The sequence below is a fragment of the Osmerus eperlanus genome, chromosome 17 (genome assembly GCF_963692335.1).
Source record: "Osmerus eperlanus chromosome 17, fOsmEpe2.1, whole genome shotgun sequence".
Classification (NCBI taxonomy): Eukaryota; Metazoa; Chordata; class Actinopteri; order Osmeriformes; family Osmeridae; genus Osmerus; species Osmerus eperlanus.
This window is the reverse complement of record NC_085034.1, coordinates 3,438,193-3,460,098: the sequence shown is the minus strand read 5'-3', so window position 1 is coordinate 3,460,098 and position 21,906 is coordinate 3,438,193. Positions and strand designations below refer to the sequence as shown.

Sequence of the window (21,906 nt, the reverse complement as noted above, 5' to 3'; positions counted from 1 at the left end):
AGAAACAGGCAGACAGATACAGACAAACATGGTTCCTGCTTCAAACAGACAGGCTATTGGAGAGGTTTTGATGTACAGCCAAACCCAGTGTGACCTTACTGGTAAAGCAAACCAGTTTTGTATGAGCCGCAGTGCTGTAGGGAGTGGATGAGGCCCCAGGGCCACACTGGTGTGGGCTCAGTCACCGAGGCCCTAGCAGGAAACTAGCCGGAGAGTGATATGACCATCATGCTGACAAACCTTCAATACTTCTGCTAAACCAACCCCGTCTCACTTTCTCTCTCTCTCTCTCTTTGCCCCCCTCTCCCTCCCTTCCTCCACCCTCCCCCCCCCCCCCAGGGTAACAATTTCCGCCGAGAGTACATAGCCACGCAGGGTCCTCTCCCGGGCACCAAGGACGACTTCTGGAGGATGGTGTGGGAGCACAACGTCTTCAACATTGTCATGGTGACGCAGTGTGTGGAGAAAGGGCGGGTGAGTGGGCCGGGGCACGCCGATGCGTTGGCCACCAATGTTGTCGTCCCCCTGACCGTAACCATGGTGACCCAAGAAAAGATAAATGGAAAGATAAGAAAAGTAAACCTTTTGTGAGAAGTCTTCCACGTGGTTGTGGAGCCTGGTCTGAGCTTGAGGCAGCTCGCTTCCCTCTCACCATAAGGACCTGTGTTGGGTGACTCATGACCTCTCCACTTGCTAAGGTCATAGAGTACCATCTGATCAGGGAGAGACAGACGGACAGAGGCTTTAACCATGTGTTGTCCTCAGCTGTACAGGCCTGTTGGTGAATGTGTAGATTAAGACATGCCTGGGACTGACTCTGAGCTGTCTCAGATGTTGTGAGGTTGGAGGAGAGGACAGATGCTGTAACTGTGTGGACGGTGTCCTGCAGGTGAAGTGTGACCACTACTGGCCGTTTGACCGGGAGCCCCTCTACTACGGAGATCTGATCGTCCACATGCTGTCTGAGTCCGTCCTGCCAGAGTGGACCATCCGAGAGTTCAAGATCAGCTCTGTGAGTGGAACTGGACTTTGTGTATGTGTGTGTCTGTTTGTCTGTGTGTGTCTATGTCTTTGTTTATGTGTGTGTGTGTGCGTGTGTATTTAAGTATTCAAAGATGGATGTGGATACCTGGTCAGTACTGACCCCCCCCCCCCCCCTCTCTCCCCTCCAGGAGGGCGCGGCCATCTTCCCCCGGGTGGTGCGTCACTTCCACTACACCGTGTGGCCGGACCATGGAGTCCCAGAGACCACCCAGTCCCTCGTCCAGTTCGTCCGCACGGTCAGAGACTACGTGGACCGCTCCCCCAGCTCAGGGGCCACGGTGGTGCACTGCAGGTACCAGCCCCTCCCAGGCCCTGACCCCACACACCACCCCCTCCCAGGCCCTGACCCCACACACCACCCCCTCCCAGGCCCTGACCCCACACACCAGCCCCTCCCAGGCCCTGACCCCACACACCAGCCCCTCCCAGGCCCTGACCCCACACACCAGCCCCTCCCAGGCCCTGACCCCACACACCAGCCCCTCCCAGGCCCTGACCCCACACACCAGCCCCTCCCAGGCCCTGACCCCACACACCACCCCCTCCCAGGCCCTGACCCCACACACCAGCCCCTCCCAGGCCCTGACCCCACACACCAGCCCCTCCCAGGCCCTGACCCCACACACCACCCCCTCCCAGGCCCTGACCCCACACACCAGCCCCTCCCAGGCCCTGACCCCTCACACCACCCCCTCCCAGGCCCTGACCCCACACACCAGCTCCAGACAGCCTCCCGCCAGACTCTCTGTCCATTTTCCCCCAACCAATCAAATTACATGACTCGCTCTCTGGCCGGTCTACTGTTGGCGCTGTTACCATGCCGACGGTCGAGAGACATCAGTGCAAAGTTGGCTCATCTGTGATTAGCAGCAGCCTGTTGTGATTAGACCACGACACGAGATGTGGCAGTACACTTTTACCATACAGGAAATCTAATTTAGTTGCTTGTACATCCTGTCCTTTAGGTGTTGCATGGGCTTAATACTGACTCCTCCATGAGGCCCAGTTCAACATGCTTACTGTAGAAACCCTGTTGAAAATAGGTGATAATGAGTGTGGCTGATGGTACAAGACAGGCAGGCAGAGAGAGAGATAGAGAGCTTGCTCACTGAGGTGAAGAGGTGGGCACATCTGTACTCTCATTGCCAGAAAATGGGACATGACTGTCTCCCCAGGCAACAACACATCACATTATTGGGTGGTAGTCTCCTGATGACACTTTCATTACATTTCCCACTTTTTAATACTTCCCCTCCCCATGTGGGTTGCTATCCTACCCACACATGGTTGTACTGTGTGTGTGTGTGTGTGTGTGTGTGTGTGCGAGTGTCTCTGTTTGTGTGGGTTGAGCATGGCAAGATCTATACATATGGTTCCAAGAGCAATAAACGTACTATTAGTAAACCAATAATAAAAAGGATGTATAGTAAATGTCAGTCATTTAAATGTAAATCAATGTTGGTAGCCTCTGCAGCTTCTATATATTGACATGTGTTGTTCTCTTGGGTGTTCTGTTCATCAAACTATATCTTAAGGCTCATGGATACAGATTATAGTATGTCATCTGAATGTGTTCCAATCTCACGCGCTCTAGCAAACATGGAGACAGAATAGTTGAAATTGCATATATGTGTGTGTAAGTGGATCTCTCTACTGTGACCTCCAGACCATGGCAAATGGATTCGTTGCCGACCTATCTGACTCACTCCTCCTCTCTCTCTCTCTCTGAACACTACCTCTCTCTCTCTCTCTCTCTCTCTCTTTCTCTCTCTCTTTCTCTCTCTCTCTCTCTCTCTCTCTCTCTCTCTCTCTCTCTCTCTCTCTCTCTCTCTCTCTCTCTCTCTCTCTCCCTCCCTCTCCTTTCCCATCATGTCTCTCGTCCTCCTCCCTCCATCTCTCAGTGCTGGGGTGGGCCGTACCGGCACCTTCGTGGTTCTGGACCGCGTGCTGCAGCAGCTGGACGGCAGGGGGACTGTGGACATCTACGGCTCGGTGTTTGAACTGCGACAGCACCGCTCTCACATGGTCCAGACAGAGGTGACCTCAACATGACCACACCACGACATCAACACAGCCTAACCACATCAGCTCTGGATAACTTCACTTAGTTAGGTCTAAACATAGTCCAGCGTCAGAGCCTACATATCTGTCTTGTGTGTAGCACCAGTACTCTAGTATGTCTCCCATGTTTCATGTCCAGTCCCAGTACTCTAATATTGTGTACTCAGAAATGTGTCTCGTACCATTGCTCTAACATAGCAATATAAGTACAGTATTATGTCTAGTACCAGTGCTCTAACATAGTGAACTAAGTACAGTATTATGTCTAGTACCAGTGCTCTAACATAGTGAACTAAGTACAGTATTATGTCTAGTACCAGTGCTCTAACATAGTGAACTAAGTACAGTATTATGTCTAGTACCAGTGCTCTAACATAGTGAACTAAGTACAGTATTATGTCTAGTACCAGTGCTCTAACATAGTGAACTAAGTACAGTATTATGTCTTGTACCATTGCTCTAACATAGCAATATAAGTACAGTATTATGTCTAGTACCAGTGCTCTAACATAGTGAACTAAGTACAGTATTATGTCTAGTACCAGTGCTCTAACATAGTGAACTAAGTACAGTATTATGTCTAGTACCAGTGCTCTAACATAGTGAACTAAGTACAGTATTATGTCTAGTACCAGTGCTCTAACATGTCTATCCTGTTCCCCGTCTAGTGCCAGTACCTGTACCTCCACCAGTGTGTGAGGGACGTTCTGCGGGCCAGGAAGCTCCGTAGCGAGCAGGAGAACCCTCTCTACCCCATCTACGAGAACTTCAACCCCGACTACTACCGTGGTGAGAGAACTCAACAACAAGATGAACTCCAGAGTTCATCTGCCCCTGAGGCAGAAGCAGGCCTAGACGGTGTAAAGGGTATTGACGCAAACAGAAGATGATTATCTTTTTTCTCACCCCAGATTTCATCTATACTGGACGCTAGAGAGACATCACGCCACAGTGGGGGACGAAGATTGATCTAACAGTGTTAGTGTGGCAAGTTTTGTTGGCTGGCATTGTTACAGCTTGCCCTTCAACTAGCGTTGTTTTTGAGCAATGTAAGAAGCCCCTGAACCAGCGTCTATGTAAGAACCAGGACAAGGACAGAGCCGTTTGTTATTTTTGTTCCCACAGCAGTTCTCTAGATGTCCATTTCAATAGGACAAGCCACAGTATGATTGTTAATATTGATGTTGTGTTAAATCGTCCTTCACCAAATTGCGAGTCTTTGTTTTGAATAGTTTGCATTTCACGTCATATAAATACACCTCTCAGAAATCTCTCTCGACTAAGATGTTCTACTCTCCTCGACGCTGTATGAGAGGGAGATAAATGGGCTTTGTAAATTTACAATGAATAAGAGATTCATCAGGGAGATGAAGCCTTTTAGTGAAGCCTTAATTGATGCTCCCAGAGGAGGGAACTATGAGCCATCAGCAGACCCTTTTGCTTCTCATAGCCTCCGGCCCAGTGGGAGGCTGAGGGCTGTGTGGATGTAGAGACAAACAGGTAGACAAACTCTATTGACATGCATTCAGACAGCCATGCTGGAGAGCGCCAGGCCTTCACAATGGTGCCAGGCTCCTGCAGGCTGCATCAGCAACACTGATGGAGCCTATGTCTGATTCAGATGCTGAACACGTAGAAACAGGAGCTTCCAAAACACAGCGCTTGTCACGTACAGATGAGATTTTCATCACCACTTGTTGCCATGTCTGAGAAGCTGTCTGTCCATATTGTTTTGAGTATGTACAAGTATCCCTGGATTAGGTCACAACACAGTACTACTGAATGCGCTGTAAATAGGTCAGTAGAAGAATTAGTAAGCATTTAGTGCTACAGACACCTGAATGACCCAGTTCAGGCAATATCAACCCCTGTCCAAAATAGACAGGGTTAGAATAATATAATTTGCCACCTGGATACACAACCAAAGAATGAACTTCTCTCTCTTGCAATCTCTCTCTCTTCCTTATCTCTCTTCTGTATCTCTCTCTCTCTCTCTCCCAGGTTCAAGGCTTGACATTTCTGTACCTGAGCTTCTCAGTCCTGCACAGACCAGTTAGTGTGGGCAAACTGCCACTGTTCACACAGGGGGACACTTAGATAAGCCTGCCAGGCATGATCCTATCAAGAGTCTATTAGGATCTGCGTGAAACGTGTCTGTACGTAGCTACATTTAAAATATCAGTCTCACAAAGTCACTTCTCTTGCCTTCGTTTGAATCTCCCACAACTGTTTTTGTTTCCAGAGAAGATGAGCTGTAACAAAGTCTTATTTCTCCCGACAAATGATTGAGTTTCATGGGCATCGATTTCTGCTGAGCCCCAGTAACCTGGACGACTGATCTAGACTGTCAGACGTAGTCATTGATTCACCAGCATATTAAAACACAGTGCAGCGCCCATTATATGATACTCCGTAGGGTGGAGTGGATCAATCCTACTCTGCCTGCCCTTTACCCCTCACAAAACACACACACCCACCTGCACACACCTACACACAACCACTTAGAAAGCACACACACACACAAACTCCTCCCTTGCTGTCACATCCCTACTACCTCACTATCAGCCCATTAAAAAGAGCAGAACAGCATTAGGAGAGATGCAGGGGATCGAAATGATGAGCATAGCATATACTATGGCCTTCAACCTCAAAGAGCTAACACTGTCTTGAATATGCTGTATCAATATCCCGGTGAACCTACAGTATAATGAACACACATGCGGCAACATATGCAAACATATTTTATATTTACACTTACATGTACCCGTCTGTCTCTATGTAACAAGATGTAAGTTTATGGTCGATGTAGACGTTTGTATTTATGTATAGAGGTTTATCTCTCTTGTTTTCACATTTGATGATATTTATGAGGTGATATGCCGACTCAACTCTTCCACACTTCCCTGGAATATGAAGTGTGCCTCTCCCCATGGAGCTGTGCTGTGTTCATTAAGCGTCTGTTAACCTGGTGCATCAGCACTGAGGCGTCAGGAACCGAGGGGTGCCAGGAACTAGTGGTCTATGTAGGGTTAGGGCTATGTATACCCAACCACTGTAGTGTTAGCCTGCCTCGAGAATACTTTCTGTTTGTCTGTCCATGAGTATGTCTGTCTGACACTGTTTGTATATCTGTCTGTCTGTCTGTCTGTCTGTCTGTCACACTGAATGAATGTGACTGTATATTAGGGTGTAAATATGAGGTGCCTTGTGTGTTAAAACTGAATCAAGCAAAAGTGCTAACATTGTTGCAATATGAGATTGTCATTATGAAATGCGGAGGGCTATTATTTTAATGCTGTATTGTGTGTTCACGTAGGACTGCAACTATGTAATTGAACTATGAGATTTGTATGCATCTTAGCTTTGTTGAGATAGCACAATGTTGTTGTTTTTATATGTGATATATAAGCTGAAATATCACCATGCTGTACCCTTGCTGAATAAATAAAACGATGCACTGTTTATATCAGTAATTGTGCCAGAGAATCACCTGAAACACTCCCTCTGACTCAGAGCACGGCTGCTGAAAGCACATTCTGTAGTTGTGTCAAAACTAGAGAGGAGAGGGTGGGAGGGATGGGAGGGAGGGAGGGGTGGGAGGGAGGGGATACCTATGAATCTTCGGGCTGGATAATGATACTCTGATATCTTTTCATTCATCAGTCTCTATCTTCATCTCTCCATCATTATGTAAGATATTGTCTGCATGGAAGGAGAGGGCAGAGCACCCTGCGCTCTGACGTCAGCACTTGTTTCCAAGGTGAAAAAGCCACGTGTGTGTGTGTGTGTGTATTTCTGAGTGGCAGTGTTTCTGCTTGAATATTCATTGATAAGACAGGGAGCAATGTGGTCTGGCTGAGGGATCGTAGTCTGTGTGATTGAAGTGCATCGTGGGGTGACGTAGTCCGTCCTTATTGGCAGAGAGCCCTGCCCTCATCTCTAATGGAAATGTGTGAATGATTCTGTGTGTGAGCAGTGTGTGTGTGTGTGTGTGTGTGTGTGTGTGTGTGTGTGTGTGTGTGTGTGTGTGTGTGTGTGTGTGTGTGTGTGTGTGTGTGTGTGTGTGAGAGTGTATGTGTGAGTGTGTATGTGTTTGTGTGATAGACCTGGATACAAGGCGTTACAGACAGACGTGTTGTCTATTTATAAAGCCAGAGCCTCCTGCCCTAGTTCCTCTCAATCTGACACACCGGGAAGTAATATCCACAATAACATTCTGTTGAGAGCTCCTGGGATTGAGAGCGATAACCCGCTGGCCCTCCTGTCCAATCAGAACAGCCGTAATCCCGTTTGTCACAACAAGGTATTCCTAGTCTGGATTACTGTGGATATTACGATGTATATTCCCACCTCTCTCCTCCTCCAGCTGTACTTTGATATAATTGAGGCAGAAATTGGAATCTTTAATCTGTAATGTGTGGTTCTGGCTGTGGTTCTGACAGGATTTTAGGTTGAGGAACTGTGAACTGGTTCACTGCATGTGAATTCTAATGTAATCATGGGGTTTGTTACATAATCATTTAAATTCTATCTGGGCTTCTCATCGATAGAGTAAAACTGGGATACACTCAAATGTGAAAGTGTTTGCCTGTGTGTGTGTGTGTCTGTGTGAACATTATAAAACTAGTCTGTAAATGTCAGTCAAACTCCCTGGTCCACACTGTAAACCCTCTCTGGCCTGACTGCGTTAGAAAGCCTTACACATTCTTTATCGACCCCCCCAATCCCCTAAGCCTCCATCTCTCCATCCCCGAGCCGTCCCTCCATTTTATCTTGTTCTCAGACTGAGAATGAAATGTCTGGGAAGGAAAAGAAACAGTTGGTTCAGCATTGAAGCAAATCTGTGGTGTAAAGACTTCGATATGTCATGTTCCCTCTCTAAGTGATATTGGGTGTTCACACCTTCCTTCAACAGTTCTGCTAGACCTCCCTGTCTCTCTGTTGCCAGTCCTCTTTTTCTCTCTCTCCCTCCTCTCCTCTCCTCTCCAAGAATATCTAAGCCATTCTCTCTGATAAGCCTGGCTGTCATGGCAACCCTCGTTAGATACCGCATAATTAGAGACAGACGTCTTCACAACAAGAGGAAGATGATGACAACAATAATAATGATGAAGAGATGAGACAAGAGGAGGAGAGGGGGGAAGGGGGGCAGGGGTGATGGGATGTGAGGAAGAGGAGGATGAAGAGATGAGACAAGAGGAGGAGAGGGGGGCAGGGGGGATGGGGGGGTGGGATGTGAGGAAGAGGATGATGAAGAGTGTAACTAGGCCATCAGAGAATGTGATTCTTAGTGTGTTTAGTCTGTTCTAGAGGTTGGAAGGGGCTAGGATGGACACAACAGATTTGGGACAGTAGGACAGGTGTAGGACAGTTGGAAAATGTGAGTGGAATAATGGACAGTCCACCCTCCTTTAAAACAACACACTCACATTCTTAGGAGATTGTATTAATCTTTTTATTAAAAGACCTATTCAGGCACTATTCATCATTTGAACTCCAGAGAATTAGCTTTTGAAAAGCTTGTTTATTCATTCTCAGAACCACACTGAGCCTGCTAGAAGCCGAACGCACTGCAACTACTGCAGTCCCTTGCTGCACTCAAATGTTAGCATATGGCTTTAAGTACGAAATATCATTCATTTTTAGCTTAAGGACAAAAAAAGTCTTACATTCTGTCATACAAATACAGAGAAGCTACATGGGTGATAGAGGAGACTGAGAGATCATTTTCTTTGGAACAGAGTGTCACGGGTCATGTGGATAACAGTTCATACATGGAACAGTTGGAACAGTTTGGATCCCAAAAGACAGCTTAAGGGATACACAGCGATAACAAAAGTTTGCTACTGTGGCTTAGAAAAACCATTCATTTTGTGACACATCACAGTAAATCGAGAGAAGGAGAGAAAGGTAGCCGTGAGAGAAATATTCAGCAGATATTTTTAAGCGTGCGCAGTTCTACAGTCTTGAAGTCCGCGCTTCTGAGGATAATCCCGGGGTTCTCTTCCACAGTTGACGCAGGAGCAGGTGGAGAGAACAGCTTGTCCTTGTATGTGGTCTGACAGTAAGAGATGGACCAGCAGAGTAATACAATCTTCATTATCACAGAGACACAGACCAGCGATGTCTAAACACACACACATACAGAGACAATACAACAAGCAGCAGTGGTTTAGAGGTATGCTACAAGCAGACAGACCACTGAAATCCGAACGACGGAACACACACAGCATTGGGACATGTCTCTACGGGTCTGCCCCCAAAACCAGGGCACAGCGGGCGTCAGCTACCGGCATCCTCAGCTAGATACCCACCTAGAGGAGCATTGACCTTGGTTAGTGCTGTGTTAGACCTGGGTGAAGTCCAGGTGACACGAGCACACTCTTCTCCTCCTCTCCGTTCAGAAAAGTTCAGGTTTCATCTGCAGTCACGTGGACGTGTCTGACCCTGTCTAGGAGGTTGTTGCTAGGTGCTACAGGTTCGCAGTCTTCATCATCCTCCTCCACGGCATCATCATCATCGTCATGAACAAAACACACAATGTCTAGTTCAATATCCCGGCTCTGTGTTCCGTTGTTGTGTTAAACCCACGTGCTAGAACGGCGTTGGAGTCTTGCGTTCTAGTTCCGAGTTCTAGTCACATGACCTGTCCCCGTGGCGATCCCGTGTTCTAGTGCTCGCGGTCGCGGCGTCGGACCGGCACGGCGAACAGCGGCAGGGTGCGTGTGGAGGAGGCGGGGTTCACAAGCGTCTTGCCTTGTTCCGAGGCGTCGGCCACCTCGTAGGAGCACTTCCTCTTCTGGATGGCTTCGGCTCGGACGGCGAGGCTCCGCGCACACACCGTCAGGAGCACAATGAGCGTGCCCACCAGCAGGCTCACCATTGGCCAGAGGACACAGTGGAGGAGGACGCTGGAGTCGTGGGAACGACGCCAAAGGACGTCGTCTGGCCTGCAAGGGGGAGGGCGGTGTGAGGAGAGGGGAGGGCGGGGTGAGGAGGGGGGAGGGAGGGGGGAGGGGGTTAGACAGAGGAGGACAGGGATGGATACACGTAAATACAAGTAAGGATAAAACTAAGCAACGATCATGTTTGAGGGGCAACTTGGAAGATTAGCTTGCGGTTCTTATTTGTCCCTCCCAGCCTCTTAAGATGGGTTTATAAAGTGCAAGCCCTCCAGAACATTACCCCTGTCATCAGTCTGGAGTAGCTGGTACACAAAGTGCAGACTAAGAGTATGTAAGGCAGTCAGTCAGGCTGGGCCTAGTTTATTATGTGCATATATTAGACAAGGCCCTGGCTAAGCAGGGCAACGTGAGGCTGACAAATGGGGAGGGGGGAGGGAGGATAGGAGAGAGAATGGGAGGAGTGAGGAGAGGTCTATAGGGGTCTAACTACTGCCAACACTGCACCACCTACTGCAGAGGATAAAGAAAGACAGTCAGAGAGAGAGACAGAGAGACAGACAGACAGAGCAAGAGAGAAAGAGAGATGGAGAGATACAGAAGAGAGATAAGGAAGAGAGAGACACACCAGTGTCATTCCACGAGGTTGTCATGTGACATTCTACTATGCCACCTGGTCTCCCTGGTAACGTCACATTGTCAGAGCTTCTCACATCCCTCCTCCCTAGTCCCCTAACCCAGAAATAGATGGTGACACACAAACACTTTCTCTCTCTCTCACACACACACACACACACACACACACAAACACCCCCACACCCACATGAACACAAACACACACGTATTTGCTCACACACTCCATCATTGAGGCCTGGCCTGGACAAGCTCAGGTCCCTGGGTGAAGGGAGGAACAATACGTAACAGAGTAAACACTAGTCTGGATGCTTGTGCTCTCTCTGTCTCTGGGACTGGGCCGTGTGTCTGTGTGTCTGTGTGTGTGTGTGTGTGTGTCTCACCGTCTCTGCTGGTTAAAGAAGCAGGTGAAAGACTGAGAGCTGACCTCCTTGGTCCAGTAGTCCTCCCACCAAAGAACGTTCTTCTGGTTCTTCTGGTTGTCTCGCTCGCAGGGCGGAACGTACGAGCACTGTGTGCAGGGAGCAGCAGGGGCAAGAAACAGTGTTACACATCGGACCTGCAACACAAACCTGGGGCATACTGTATACAATATGTACACTCAAATAATAGTATAGAGCTACGAGACTGTCAGAAGCTAGTTTCCCAATTCTGCACTACTGCCCTACATGGTCTTTTCTAAACATAGTCCAGGGTTGTCTGACTCAGAGGACTGTGTGAGGTCTGAGGCAGGCTTCAGCAGCTGTCTGTCAGCCTGTGTGTCTGTGTCAGGCCCGTCAGGAGGCCCGTACCAGACAGGGCCGTGTCTGGGTCTCCAGCCCAGCCAGAGACAGACCTACTCCTTCAGTACAGGGTGAGGATAACTCCAGGGCAGCAGCCTCTCAGCCTCATGATGGGTCATACACCAACAGGGCGACACACACAAACACATGTGCGCACACACACGCACACACGCGCACACACGTGCACACACACACGGGGCCTGATTGTAATCCTGCCAAGGTTCCTTCTCACCGGGGCATCAGGGTTTTTGTGGAAATGCTCTGATTACGGCTGGGTTAGTTGGGGAGGGGGCCCTTTGTGTATGTGTGTGTGTGTGTGTGTGTTGTGGATTTTATGTGCTTTGAGGTGGTTCAGATAATACTGCCTGTCTGAGTCATGCCTTAAACAATTACCTCTCCTTTATGAATGAAAAAAACTGAAACAGCATGTCACATAATTTGGAGATCGTGGAGACACATCCACAAACATGGCTGAACACACACATGACTTGCAAAGACATTGCAAGAGTGGACATGTATTGTATTATCCATGAAAAGATAATTATATCAAACCAAAAAATCAATAACATTACTGCAATGCACACTCAGTTACGTAACATCAAACTGTCACGCAATGTCATTGGGACTAGACTCTCGTAACTGTAACTAGGATTACTGTAGGTTACTGCCTGGGAGAGAGAGAGAAAGAGAGAGAAAGTAAGAGAAAAAGATTATCTTTTGACCCTAACCAAGCCCCCCCCACACACACACACACACACACACACACACACACACTGACTCTTCTGACCAGAGCTGTGCAGCTCTAAGTGTCTTATGATGCCTGCACTCTGCACTGGCCTGGCATTAGGGGAGATTGAGAAAAGCTGTGCAGGGCCTCTGCCAGCCTGGTGACCCTTGGCCCCGTGGCGGTGTAGCGTTGGCAGGCCACACTCTGCCTTGGCCTGGCTGGTGGACAAGCTAATCCGGATGGAGCAGAACTGCTCTGGAACCATTCTGTCTCCACATCATCCACTCTCTCTATCTGCCTGTACCTCAGCTTTACTCTAACCTCTCCTCCACTCATTTGTCCTGACAAGCACATGTGTGTTTGTGTGTGTGAGAAGATGCGTGGGTGTTGTGTGCTATAGTGCCAGCACGCACTGACAGGACACCCGAGCAGCCTCGTGTTCCACTCACACACTAATCTGGTTGGAACAGACAAGAAGAAAATAACATTCTTTTACGGAGGAAGGACAGAGGAAGGATAGCTTGAAAGATAAATGCAGAGAGAGAGAGACAGAGAGAGAGAGAGAGAGAGAGAGAGAGAGAGAGAGAGAGAGAGAGAGAGAGAGTGAGAGAGAGAGAGGGGAGAGAGCGAGAGAGAGAGAGAGAGAGAGAGAGAGAGAGAGAGAGAGAGAGAGAGAGAGAGAGAGAGAGAGAGAGAGAGAGAGAGCGAAGAGAGAGAGAGCGAAGAGAGAGAGAAGGGAGAGAGAGAAGAAAGAGAGAGAAGAAAGAGAGAGAAACAGAAATGGCCAGCTCAGCAGTGTTCTATATTCAATTGAGACCAAAAAGATCTGTCCTTGTCCTATACCAGCTAATTCATCTCAGATCTCCTCTCTTTTCTTCTCCTCTACTCTCCTCACTTCCGCCCTCTCTACCTGTCATCCTGTTCCTCTCCTATATCCCCGTCAAGGCTCCTTTACATCTCTCTCTCCGTCCCTTCATCCCTTCTTTGTCCCTCTCTCCTTCCCTGTTTTTCCTCTCCCTGAGGTTGAATGAAAGTGACAGATATGAATCAGCAAATCCTCTTTCTCCTCTGTCTTTTCGATCTTCCTCTTTACCATGCTACTCTCCCTTAACCTGGTGGTTAGCAGGACTCATGGGAGGTAGTTGATCCCCATGGGAGGAAAGCTCCTGTCTGGGCAGAGAGAGAGACTGTGCCCCCTGGGAACTCTGGAGCCCCTGTCTGTTCCTTATTAACGGTAATTAGCTTACTCAGGCAGAGTTACAGGAGCTAGACACACACACACCCATGAAAACACACACTGCACACACACACAGGGCGCTCTCATTAACCGTGAACCTCAGCCCAGAGGAATCCCTCATCTATCCCCAATCTGAGTGATTCAATCTCTGCCTCCTAACTGAATAACACATCTATCATGACAACATATGGAGACTAGGATGAAAAGAACAGCCACTCCTGTTTAGAGGATTATATCGAGACAGAACACTTGTAACACACACACGCACACAAATAAACACACACATGAGTCAACAACGTGTGTCACAACACACAACTCTTCAAACACAGCATGTAGATAGTCCATGAGCAGTCTTTGTGTTTGTTTGCTTGTTTGTAACCCCTATCATAATATTGTGGGACAAGTTGAATATCAAAGCGTTTGCCCTGAAACAACCTGGTAGAAATTGAAATCCACTTCTCTCTCTCCTGCTCCCCCTTCCTCTCTCACTCTCCGGCTCTATCATTTCTCTGTGAAAGAGAACGGCTACGTCTGTCAACTTGTGTCTCTATTTTACTTGTAGAGTAATTACCCACGAACGCCTGGGGCAGCCATTACAAAGCGTCACCCTGCTGGCTTGGTCCTGATGGCTCTAAATCAAACTCCAGGATTATTCACATCTAGTTATTATTAGTCTGTCTGTGTATAATCATTCAAATTTGTCCCAGACCGGCAGATGGAGACCCAGTCTCTGGCACACACTCAGACACACATTCACATATACACACACACATGCTACTGCATTTGTATTGGAGTGTACTCAGAAGCAGGCAGCCTCTCTCTCTCTCTCTCTCTCACACACACACACACACACACACAATAAGTGAATGGAAGGACAACTGCTGAGAGATCACAGTACAGAAATACCAGGTAGCAGTGAGCTGCCAATCAGAAACCACATGACAAAGAAGAGTAGTAGGAGTGTGATGATGGTGACCTTTCCTGAGGAGAGAAAGCATCTTTTCGCTGGACATCACTGTGATGTCATCTGTCCCCTGATCTCTGCAGTCTCCCTCAGCCTTTTGGACAATAGACAGGGAGAAAGAGAGAAAAAGATTGAGGTCTGTGAGTGAGTGTGAGTGTTGTGCAGGGTTCTATCTGCCTGGTGCTGTAGATCATGTGAATGAGACAGGTCATGTAGACATGGCCCCTGAGAAACTCCCACTGCTCACATATATCAGGACTGGGAACGACTGTCTTTCCCCAGCGGAGACCAACGCACGCACACAGACACTTTGTCGGAAGATTGGATGTTGAGAAACAGAGATTACCTCAACCCATAAACTCTCTATCTCTCTCTCTTTCTACTTATAGTGCCATTAGGTCAAGTCACAGAGTCATTCAAAGAGAATTTATAACTCGGGACATTCAAATATGGAGCGCACTTCATCAATAAATTACACACACACACACACACACACAAACACACACTGAATGCTTGTTTGCACATCCACACGCAGCATGAGAAGCGAGAGGAAGCGTCTGCAGATCAAGGCTGATCGCTCGGTTCCTCTCGACAGCCTGAGGGACCGAATCAATGGCCGGTTGACTACAAGTCTCCAGGAGATCTTGCATCGAGGTTAGATCACAGTGCCTCACTTTCACTTTCATTTAATCCGAACTATCTTAAGAGCCTGGTTACTGGAGGATGATTGACCTCAATTAATCTTCTTCACCCTCCCTCCCTCCCTCCCACCCCCATTCTCTCCTTCCCTCGTCCCTAAGAGGGAGGAAAGACTCATTCGTTTGGTGGAGGTTTAACATATTCAGGATGACACGAGGCTCATCAATATGACCTCTCTCCCTGCACGCGCGCGCACACACAAGCACGCATGGCACTCCCTCTGAAGTGAATGACCCTGTGTAAAATGGAAATGGGCTCCACCAGCATCCATTCAAATGGATTCAAACAAAACCTAAAGAGTGAGCAAATTACTTTTTCTCTCAGCCGATGGTGCTACCTTTCCACTCTCTCTCCCTTACACTCGCAACATTAAGAAAAGTCCATAAAGGCCAGTGGAATGAATCACATCAGTCCTAGAAATTCCATCAGCACACAGCAGACAGTGTACACACAGACAGGGCTTTGAGGCAGGCCTGAGGACGTGATATATAACACAGACAGATACTGGAGGGGACAAGCGGTTGATAACCGCACACACACACCATGCCACCCACACACACCATGCGACGCACAATCACACCATGCAACACACACACACACACCACTCATCTGGATATTTCCAGTTGTCTCTAGAACAAGAGTTATAATCTGGGAGGGAAGGTACATAACCAGACAGAAGAACACAGCTTGACACATCTGGAATGTAATCCCAACAATCCAAATCTCTGTTTGCCTCTCATCTCCTCTCTTCAGAAGTCAATTTACATCCTTACTTGGATGGGCAGTCTACCTCTCTTAAGTACTGAGTTGCGGACTGGAGGAACTTGAGACAGATGGGAGCATGTATATATGTCTATGGATGGGAGGTAGGAGAAGGCAGGATTCCATTCTCTACTGAGAGGGTGTGTGCGCGCGTGCGCGTGTCTGTGTTGGTGTGCGTGCGATATGTGCGTATGAATGCTATCACAAGACCACACTGATGTGGCACTTTAGACTTTGCACACTTGCACATGTGGCCCTTGTATGTGGTATGAATATCCATTTCCTGGTACTGGCTTTGTGATTGTATTTGAAGCTTGAGCTAGAGATCCCAACCTTGGTCCCAGTCTCTGGAGTGGAGGGAAGTTCCGAGGTGAACCGATTCCCTGAACACTCTGCTCTCCATCCATAAGGGCTCTCAAACCTCTCAGCTTGTAATTAAACGGTGGTCACATCGACCACCTCCGTGTGGTTATCTGCCTGTGTGTGTGTGTGTGTGCGCTCGTCTGTCTGTGATTATTCGTATTTGTTTTTTTGTGTTTGTGTGTTTATTCCTATCGATGTATTGTACCTGAGTGCGTGTGTGTGTGTGTGTGCATTTGTGATCATGGCTTCAGAAAGTGTTCAAGGTTGAAGGGTCTCATCTCCTTGGGAAACATTAGACATTATAGTACTCTGAAGGAAAAAGAAGTGCAGCTATGTTGTTAGCACTGCAGCAGAATGGAAGGTTTGACAGGGACCACACTTACACAGACCCACACACACACACGGACATGCTCTGACAAGCGTGAATGAGGGCACTCTAAGATTGTCTTTTTACAATCCCATTTTGTTTTCAAAAAGAGTTCAGCTTTGTTGAGATAGAGTACAAATTGATCTCCGCTACTTGTCACTTTGAGGCTAAGCAACAAGGCAGGGCACAGCCAATGGACCATTTAGAGTATGGATCAACACAACAGAGTCTCATTTAAACCTCCGCACCCTGGTTATTTTGGAATGTGTGTGTATGTGTGAACTGTGTCTGTCTGCGTGCATGTGTATGTGTTTGTCAGCTTCGATATAGGCACTCAACAACAACTCAACAACATTTACAAACCATCTGTCTGTCTGTCCGTCTGCTTCAACATCAACAGCCAGTCCTGCTTTATAGCGTTACCATGACGATAAGAAAACGTAAGATGGGTACGGGAAGGAGACATGCTGCCCCGTGATTGGTGAACATGTTGGGAGCTCCAAACCAGCTGACGTATGTGTGTGTATGTGTGGTAGAGGCATACAGTGTGTGAGTGTGTGTGGTAGAGGCATACAGTGTGTGAGTGTGTGTGGTAGAGGCATACAGTGTGTGAGTGTGTGTGGTAGAGGCATACAGTGTGTGAGTGTGTGTGGTAGAGGCATACAGTGTGTGAGTGTGTGTGGTAGAGGCAGACAGTGTGTAAGAGTGTGTGTGTCCCGTTCTAATGTCACATCACTCAGCGGTTCCACAGGTGCTTTAATCAAGTCATTACGACCCTCAACTTCCCAGGAGGCTTTGCTCTCATTACCCCTTTTTCCAAAAGGTCAACTGACCCCCAGAGACAAACCAACTACTAAGGCTGTTGATGACATAGACCTTCATTCATCTGCTCCTCAATCTGCTCCCTCACTCTACTCCTTTTTCTGTCCTCTCATCTTTTCTTCCCTTGTTCATACACCTAGCAGAGACCACTGGAACGCTCGTCCTGTCCTCCTCGTCCTGTCCTCCTCGTCCTGTCCTCTGTCCTGTCCTTCTCGTCCTGTCCTCTGTGCTGTCCTTCTCGTCCTGTCCTCCTCGTCCTGTCTTCTGTCCTGTCCTTCTCGTCCTGTCCTCTGTGCTGTCCTTCTCGTCCTGTCCTCCTCGTCCTGTCCTCCTCATCCTGTCCTCTGTCCTGTCCTTCTCATCCTGTCCTCTGTGCTGTCCTTCTCGTCCTGTCCTCCTCGTCCTGTCCTCCTCGTCCTGTCTTCTGTCCTGTCCTTCTCGTCCTGTCCTCTGTCCTGTCCTCCTCTTCCTGTCCTCCTCATCCTGTCCTCTGTCCTGTCCTCCTCGTTCTGTCCTCCTCGTCCTGTCCTCTGTCCTGTCCTCCTCGTCCTGTCTTCTGTCCTGTCCTTCTCGTCCTGTCCTCCTCGTCCTGTCCTCTGTCCTGTCCTCCTCGTCCTGTCTTCTGTCCTGTCCTTCTCGTCCTGTCCTCCTTGTCCTGTCCTCTGTCCTATCCTCCTCGTCCTGTCCTCCTCGTCCTGTCCTCTGTCCTGTCCTCTGTCCCGTCCTCTGTCCTGTCCTTCTCGTCCTGTCCTCCTCGTCCTGTCCTCTGTCCTGTCCTTCTCATCATGTCCTCCTCGCCCTGTCCCCTGTCCTGTCCAGTCCTCTGTCCTGCTGCTACTACTATACAGTGCAGACTGGCCCAGTCACAGCTGAGCGGTGTCATTATCTGCAATTATTATTTAATCAAGTCTAATCAAGTCTATAGCCAACCCTTCATAACCACTTCAGCTACAAGGCCATCGTCTCCACTTACCCCTAATGCCGCTTCAACCCCCCCACCCTGTCTCTCCTCCTCTCCATCCCCCAACACCACCTCTATACCACTTCCTTCACGTCCTGTACCTGTCGGTTTATCCTATGTGAGAAGGAAGGACTGAGAAATGGGGGCGGGGCTTGGAAGGACTTGAACACACACACACTTACACACACACACGTAAACGCACATACACGTTTCCTCTTCTGTGGTGTAATCAATGAAAGCGTTATGAGCACAGAACTGTGACCCTGGAACCCACTTAAATGAAGTGCCAAATCTATATAATCACATTTTATTTCCTCCTCCTCTGCCTTCAGACTAACTATTCAGCTCCCTTTAAGGGATGCAGGAAACAGCAGCTCTCCTATTTACAATGGTGCATGTGTGTGTTAGCAGTTAACAAATCGCTGAGGGATCCTCAGTGACTAAGAGGCTGTTTTTGTCCATGACAGCTTTTAACCTTAACTTCCACAGTCTTTAGAGACTAACTATCTGTTTTGTTTGCCTCTATCAAACCAAGGCACACATACACACAAACCCCAAACATACACAAACATTTGGAAAGCAACAATCAATATCAGCTGTTTTAAGAGCAAGTCACGCATTGAATTCTAGCAGTCCACAATCCTTAGTCACGACAAACAGAAAACCTTTGGTTGGGACTGAGACAAGCCTTCCCTGAGCGGTGCTGCAAAAAAACCTCAGACAGCGGTTTGTGGCCAAAGTATAGACATACTGCATCCTTTCATGTTTACAGATTCATGGTCACACAGTCACCCGAGGGATTGCCTCCCATGTGTCCTCTAAACGATTGCTTCTTTTATTTGGGAGGGGTGTTTTCAGTGAAGTCCTGTGCTCCAAACCCTGCCCTCTCCCCAGACCTGGGTGTGGACCAGGGGAGGTAGCCTCCCGCCTCTCTGCAACACGTGCGGCTACGTCTGCCGGCCGTTACCATGGCCGCTCCTGGCCGTTGCCATGGCAGCCCAGCAAATATAGAGAGATGTGACAGGGAGTTGGGGAGAGGAGGGTGCTGTGTGGTTACCATAGCGCCAGGGGAAGAGGGGATGAGGGCCTACGGGCGTGACGTCGGTGGAATGAGGTCTGTTAGTGAGAGCAGAGAGAGAGAGGACAGAAGGGAGGGAAGGATTTGGGGGTGAGGAAAAGGTGAGGTGGAGATGTGTGGGGGTGAGGGGGAAGATCTAAGGAGGATGAGGAGGGGGTTGAGGAGGGAGGGAAGAAAGGTGACAGAAGGGGGTGTGAATGCCCAATAGAAGACTTGACACTGGATGATCACACATGTATGTTCTATTCTTTGAAATGTTTGTAAAAAAAAAAAGTATGTATGCTTGCAGTTCAGCAAGCATACAAACGCACACACATACAGACACACGCACACACACACACACACATATATAAGCACACACACAGACACACACAAATGCGCACACATATATAAGCACACACAAAAACACACTTTTATTCTGATTTTTCTCCAATCTCTGGTCCTTTCATCCATACTGCCTGACTCATTAGGACTCATCTGCACCAGGCTGTGATGATTTTGACTTCATGAAAGTTTAACTTGTGAAATACTGAAACGTTTAAATCCACTATATCAGTAATAATGTTTTTTGTTTGTTTGTTTTTTAAGTTTTTAATAGTCTGGACAAGACTGTAAAAGAAAGTATTCCAAATCGCTCTTCCTACTGATTTGGTCAGCTATGAGAAACTTGGCATCCCTAGCCTCATGTTGACCATTAATCATGATCATTCTACACCACAACCATCACCAGCGAGTGACCGAGATGAGATGGTCGCCTTTCGAGGACTCACCTTTGGATTGAGCACCAACTGCTGTTCGTCGAAGTGGAGGAGAGCTACAGAGTTGGACTCGGAGTTGTTGACAAAGATCTGGAGGCAGGGATACAGCGACGTGCCCTTGCAGTCCGCCCCACACGTGAAGACGCATTCGAACATCTCCTCTGGCCGGAGCACGGACACCACGGTGCAGTTGGAGGGCTTGCTCTGCATGCTCTGGAGGGTCGGGCTGAGCCAGCAGAAGCCGAGAATGAAGAGAGAGAGAATGCCACAAACTATAAGGAAGAGTCCCAGTCGAATACTCTTATCTTCCGCCTCCGAGTACTCGTACGAAACCCTAATTTTCGCCATCATTCCTGGTCCGTGCGTCTAGCTGGCTGCATGGATGAAAAGATTGCGAAGCGATGGAGATGGGCGCGTCTGTTTATCTCCTGCCAGCCCAATAGGAAGCCCCAAATAGGAGCTATTTCCTCTTCCAAACTTCCCTTTGCCACTCTCTCTGCTCTCTAGTCTTTGTGGTCTGCCGCCCGGTGTCAAGAGAACTTGGCAAAAGCGGAGTCGCCAGTGCTGCCCTGCCCCCTCCTCTTACGCGTGAGGTTTCTGATGCATATCTCGACGCTCCATCCAGATTTGGACTTTGTTGAAGCTGTATGTTGCATCTGGGATTATGTAAGCCTCTTATGCAGAAATAGCACGGGGTTCTGAGCAAATATGTGCCCTTGCCTTGGATGATGTGCGCTTCTGTCTTCACTGCCTCCACTATACGCCGCACGGACAGTATAGCTCGGACTGGCCGGATAGAGACTGCTCTCTCGGCCGGCCGAAGCTCTGGCAGCGAGCCTAGCGGATGGCGTGCCAGTAAGACAGGATGAAAGTTGAATGTAGTCTACCAACAACCGTTTACATTTTTTAAAAAAAGGGCTAAAACAGCTGAAAGAAGGGAAAGACAGTTGGGCACTGGCGCATCGCCAAGGGCCGTTAGAGACAGACTACAGCGGACCTGTTGACTCAGTATAAACTTACCTAGATGAAGAACGTCTTCAATCTGTGATTTAGTCTACCCAAATTGCCACAAGCATGATCAAATACAAGCATTTCGCACGAGGACGTGACATCACAGTTTGGCACAAACACAGAGATTAGGCCTTAGCCTACGTCCAGATATATAAAAAAACAATCATTATGCGAGCAGTATTATTGCTATGTCCGAAGCAGCGATTAGGCAAAAGCAACGACGTGTAGTCCACGTGCCTGAAAGGCCCGTCTAGGTCACATCTGTTCTTTTCCTCGACATGTTCTTAAACTGTTAAAGAACCGAGGTCCTAATCTCCAGTAATTCTGCTCATAGATTGTCTAACCCCACAGCTATTTGCTTAGAACATAAGTTTCAAACGAAATGTTATAGAAGTCTGATTTGATACCAACTTTGAATTCGATTCTGACCAGTTTAGGGATTTGACATTGGAATAGGCAAGTATACTTTCCCCGAAAACATTCATTTTCATAGTGACCTATGACGTACAAAGCACAAAGACACCCAACCAATCGTAACCTATCAGGAGAAAGTATCAGTCTCTTTCCTCGGGGGTTAACAGTTATTATGAAGCTGCCAGACAGACAGGCTTCTCTGGCAGATCTACAGGGGCTGTCATGGGGTGAGAGGAGAAAGAGAAAGGGAGAACAGGGAAAGGGGCATGGCTTAAGAGCAAGTCTGTGTGTTTGGTGGACAAAGACAAACACAATGTGTGT

At 48.2% G+C, this 21,906-nt stretch overlaps 2 protein-coding genes across 2 annotated transcripts in view; one reads left to right on the top strand and one right to left on the bottom strand.

Annotated features, from left to right (window-relative positions):
* Nucleotides 1-6,567, top strand: part of ptprb (protein tyrosine phosphatase receptor type b) — a 30,104-nt gene extending 23,537 nt beyond the window's left edge. The window contains exons 26-31 of the mRNA XM_062483436.1: nt 340-474; nt 890-1,012; nt 1,173-1,336; nt 2,946-3,081; nt 3,774-3,894; nt 4,017-6,567. Coding sequence (XP_062339420.1) covers nt 340-474; nt 890-1,012; nt 1,173-1,336; nt 2,946-3,081; nt 3,774-3,894; nt 4,017-4,039 — 702 coding nt within the window. The 3' untranslated portion in view covers nt 4,040-6,567. The remainder of the gene's footprint in view (nt 1-339; nt 475-889; nt 1,013-1,172; nt 1,337-2,945; nt 3,082-3,773; nt 3,895-4,016) is intronic.
* A 1,996-nt stretch (nt 6,568-8,563) lies between these two features.
* LOC134037688 (calcium-activated potassium channel subunit beta-4-like) lies at nt 8,564-21,186 on the bottom strand. The gene is made up of 3 exons (XM_062483148.1): nt 20,173-21,186; nt 11,024-11,151; nt 8,564-10,055 (listed from the first exon to the last, which is right to left on the bottom strand). Exons 1-3 carry the CDS (start codon nt 20,509-20,511, stop codon nt 9,776-9,778), a joined length of 747 nt encoding a protein of 248 aa, XP_062339132.1. The 5' UTR covers nt 20,512-21,186; the 3' UTR covers nt 8,564-9,775.
* Nucleotides 21,187-21,906: the final 720 nt, after the last annotated feature.

Coding starts and splice junctions, on each gene's coding strand:
- LOC134037688 (XM_062483148.1), bottom strand. CDS start 20,511: ATGATGGCGAAAATTAGGGTTTCGTACGAGTACTCGGAGGCGGAAGAT. Junction 11,152..20,172: donor AGTTGGTGCTCAATCCAAAG/GTGAGTCCTCGA, acceptor CCCTGCACACAG/TGCTCGTACGTTCCGCCCTG. Junction 10,056..11,023: donor TTCTTTAACCAGCAGAGACG/GTGAGACACACA, acceptor TCCCCCTTGCAG/GCCAGACGACGTCCTTTGGC.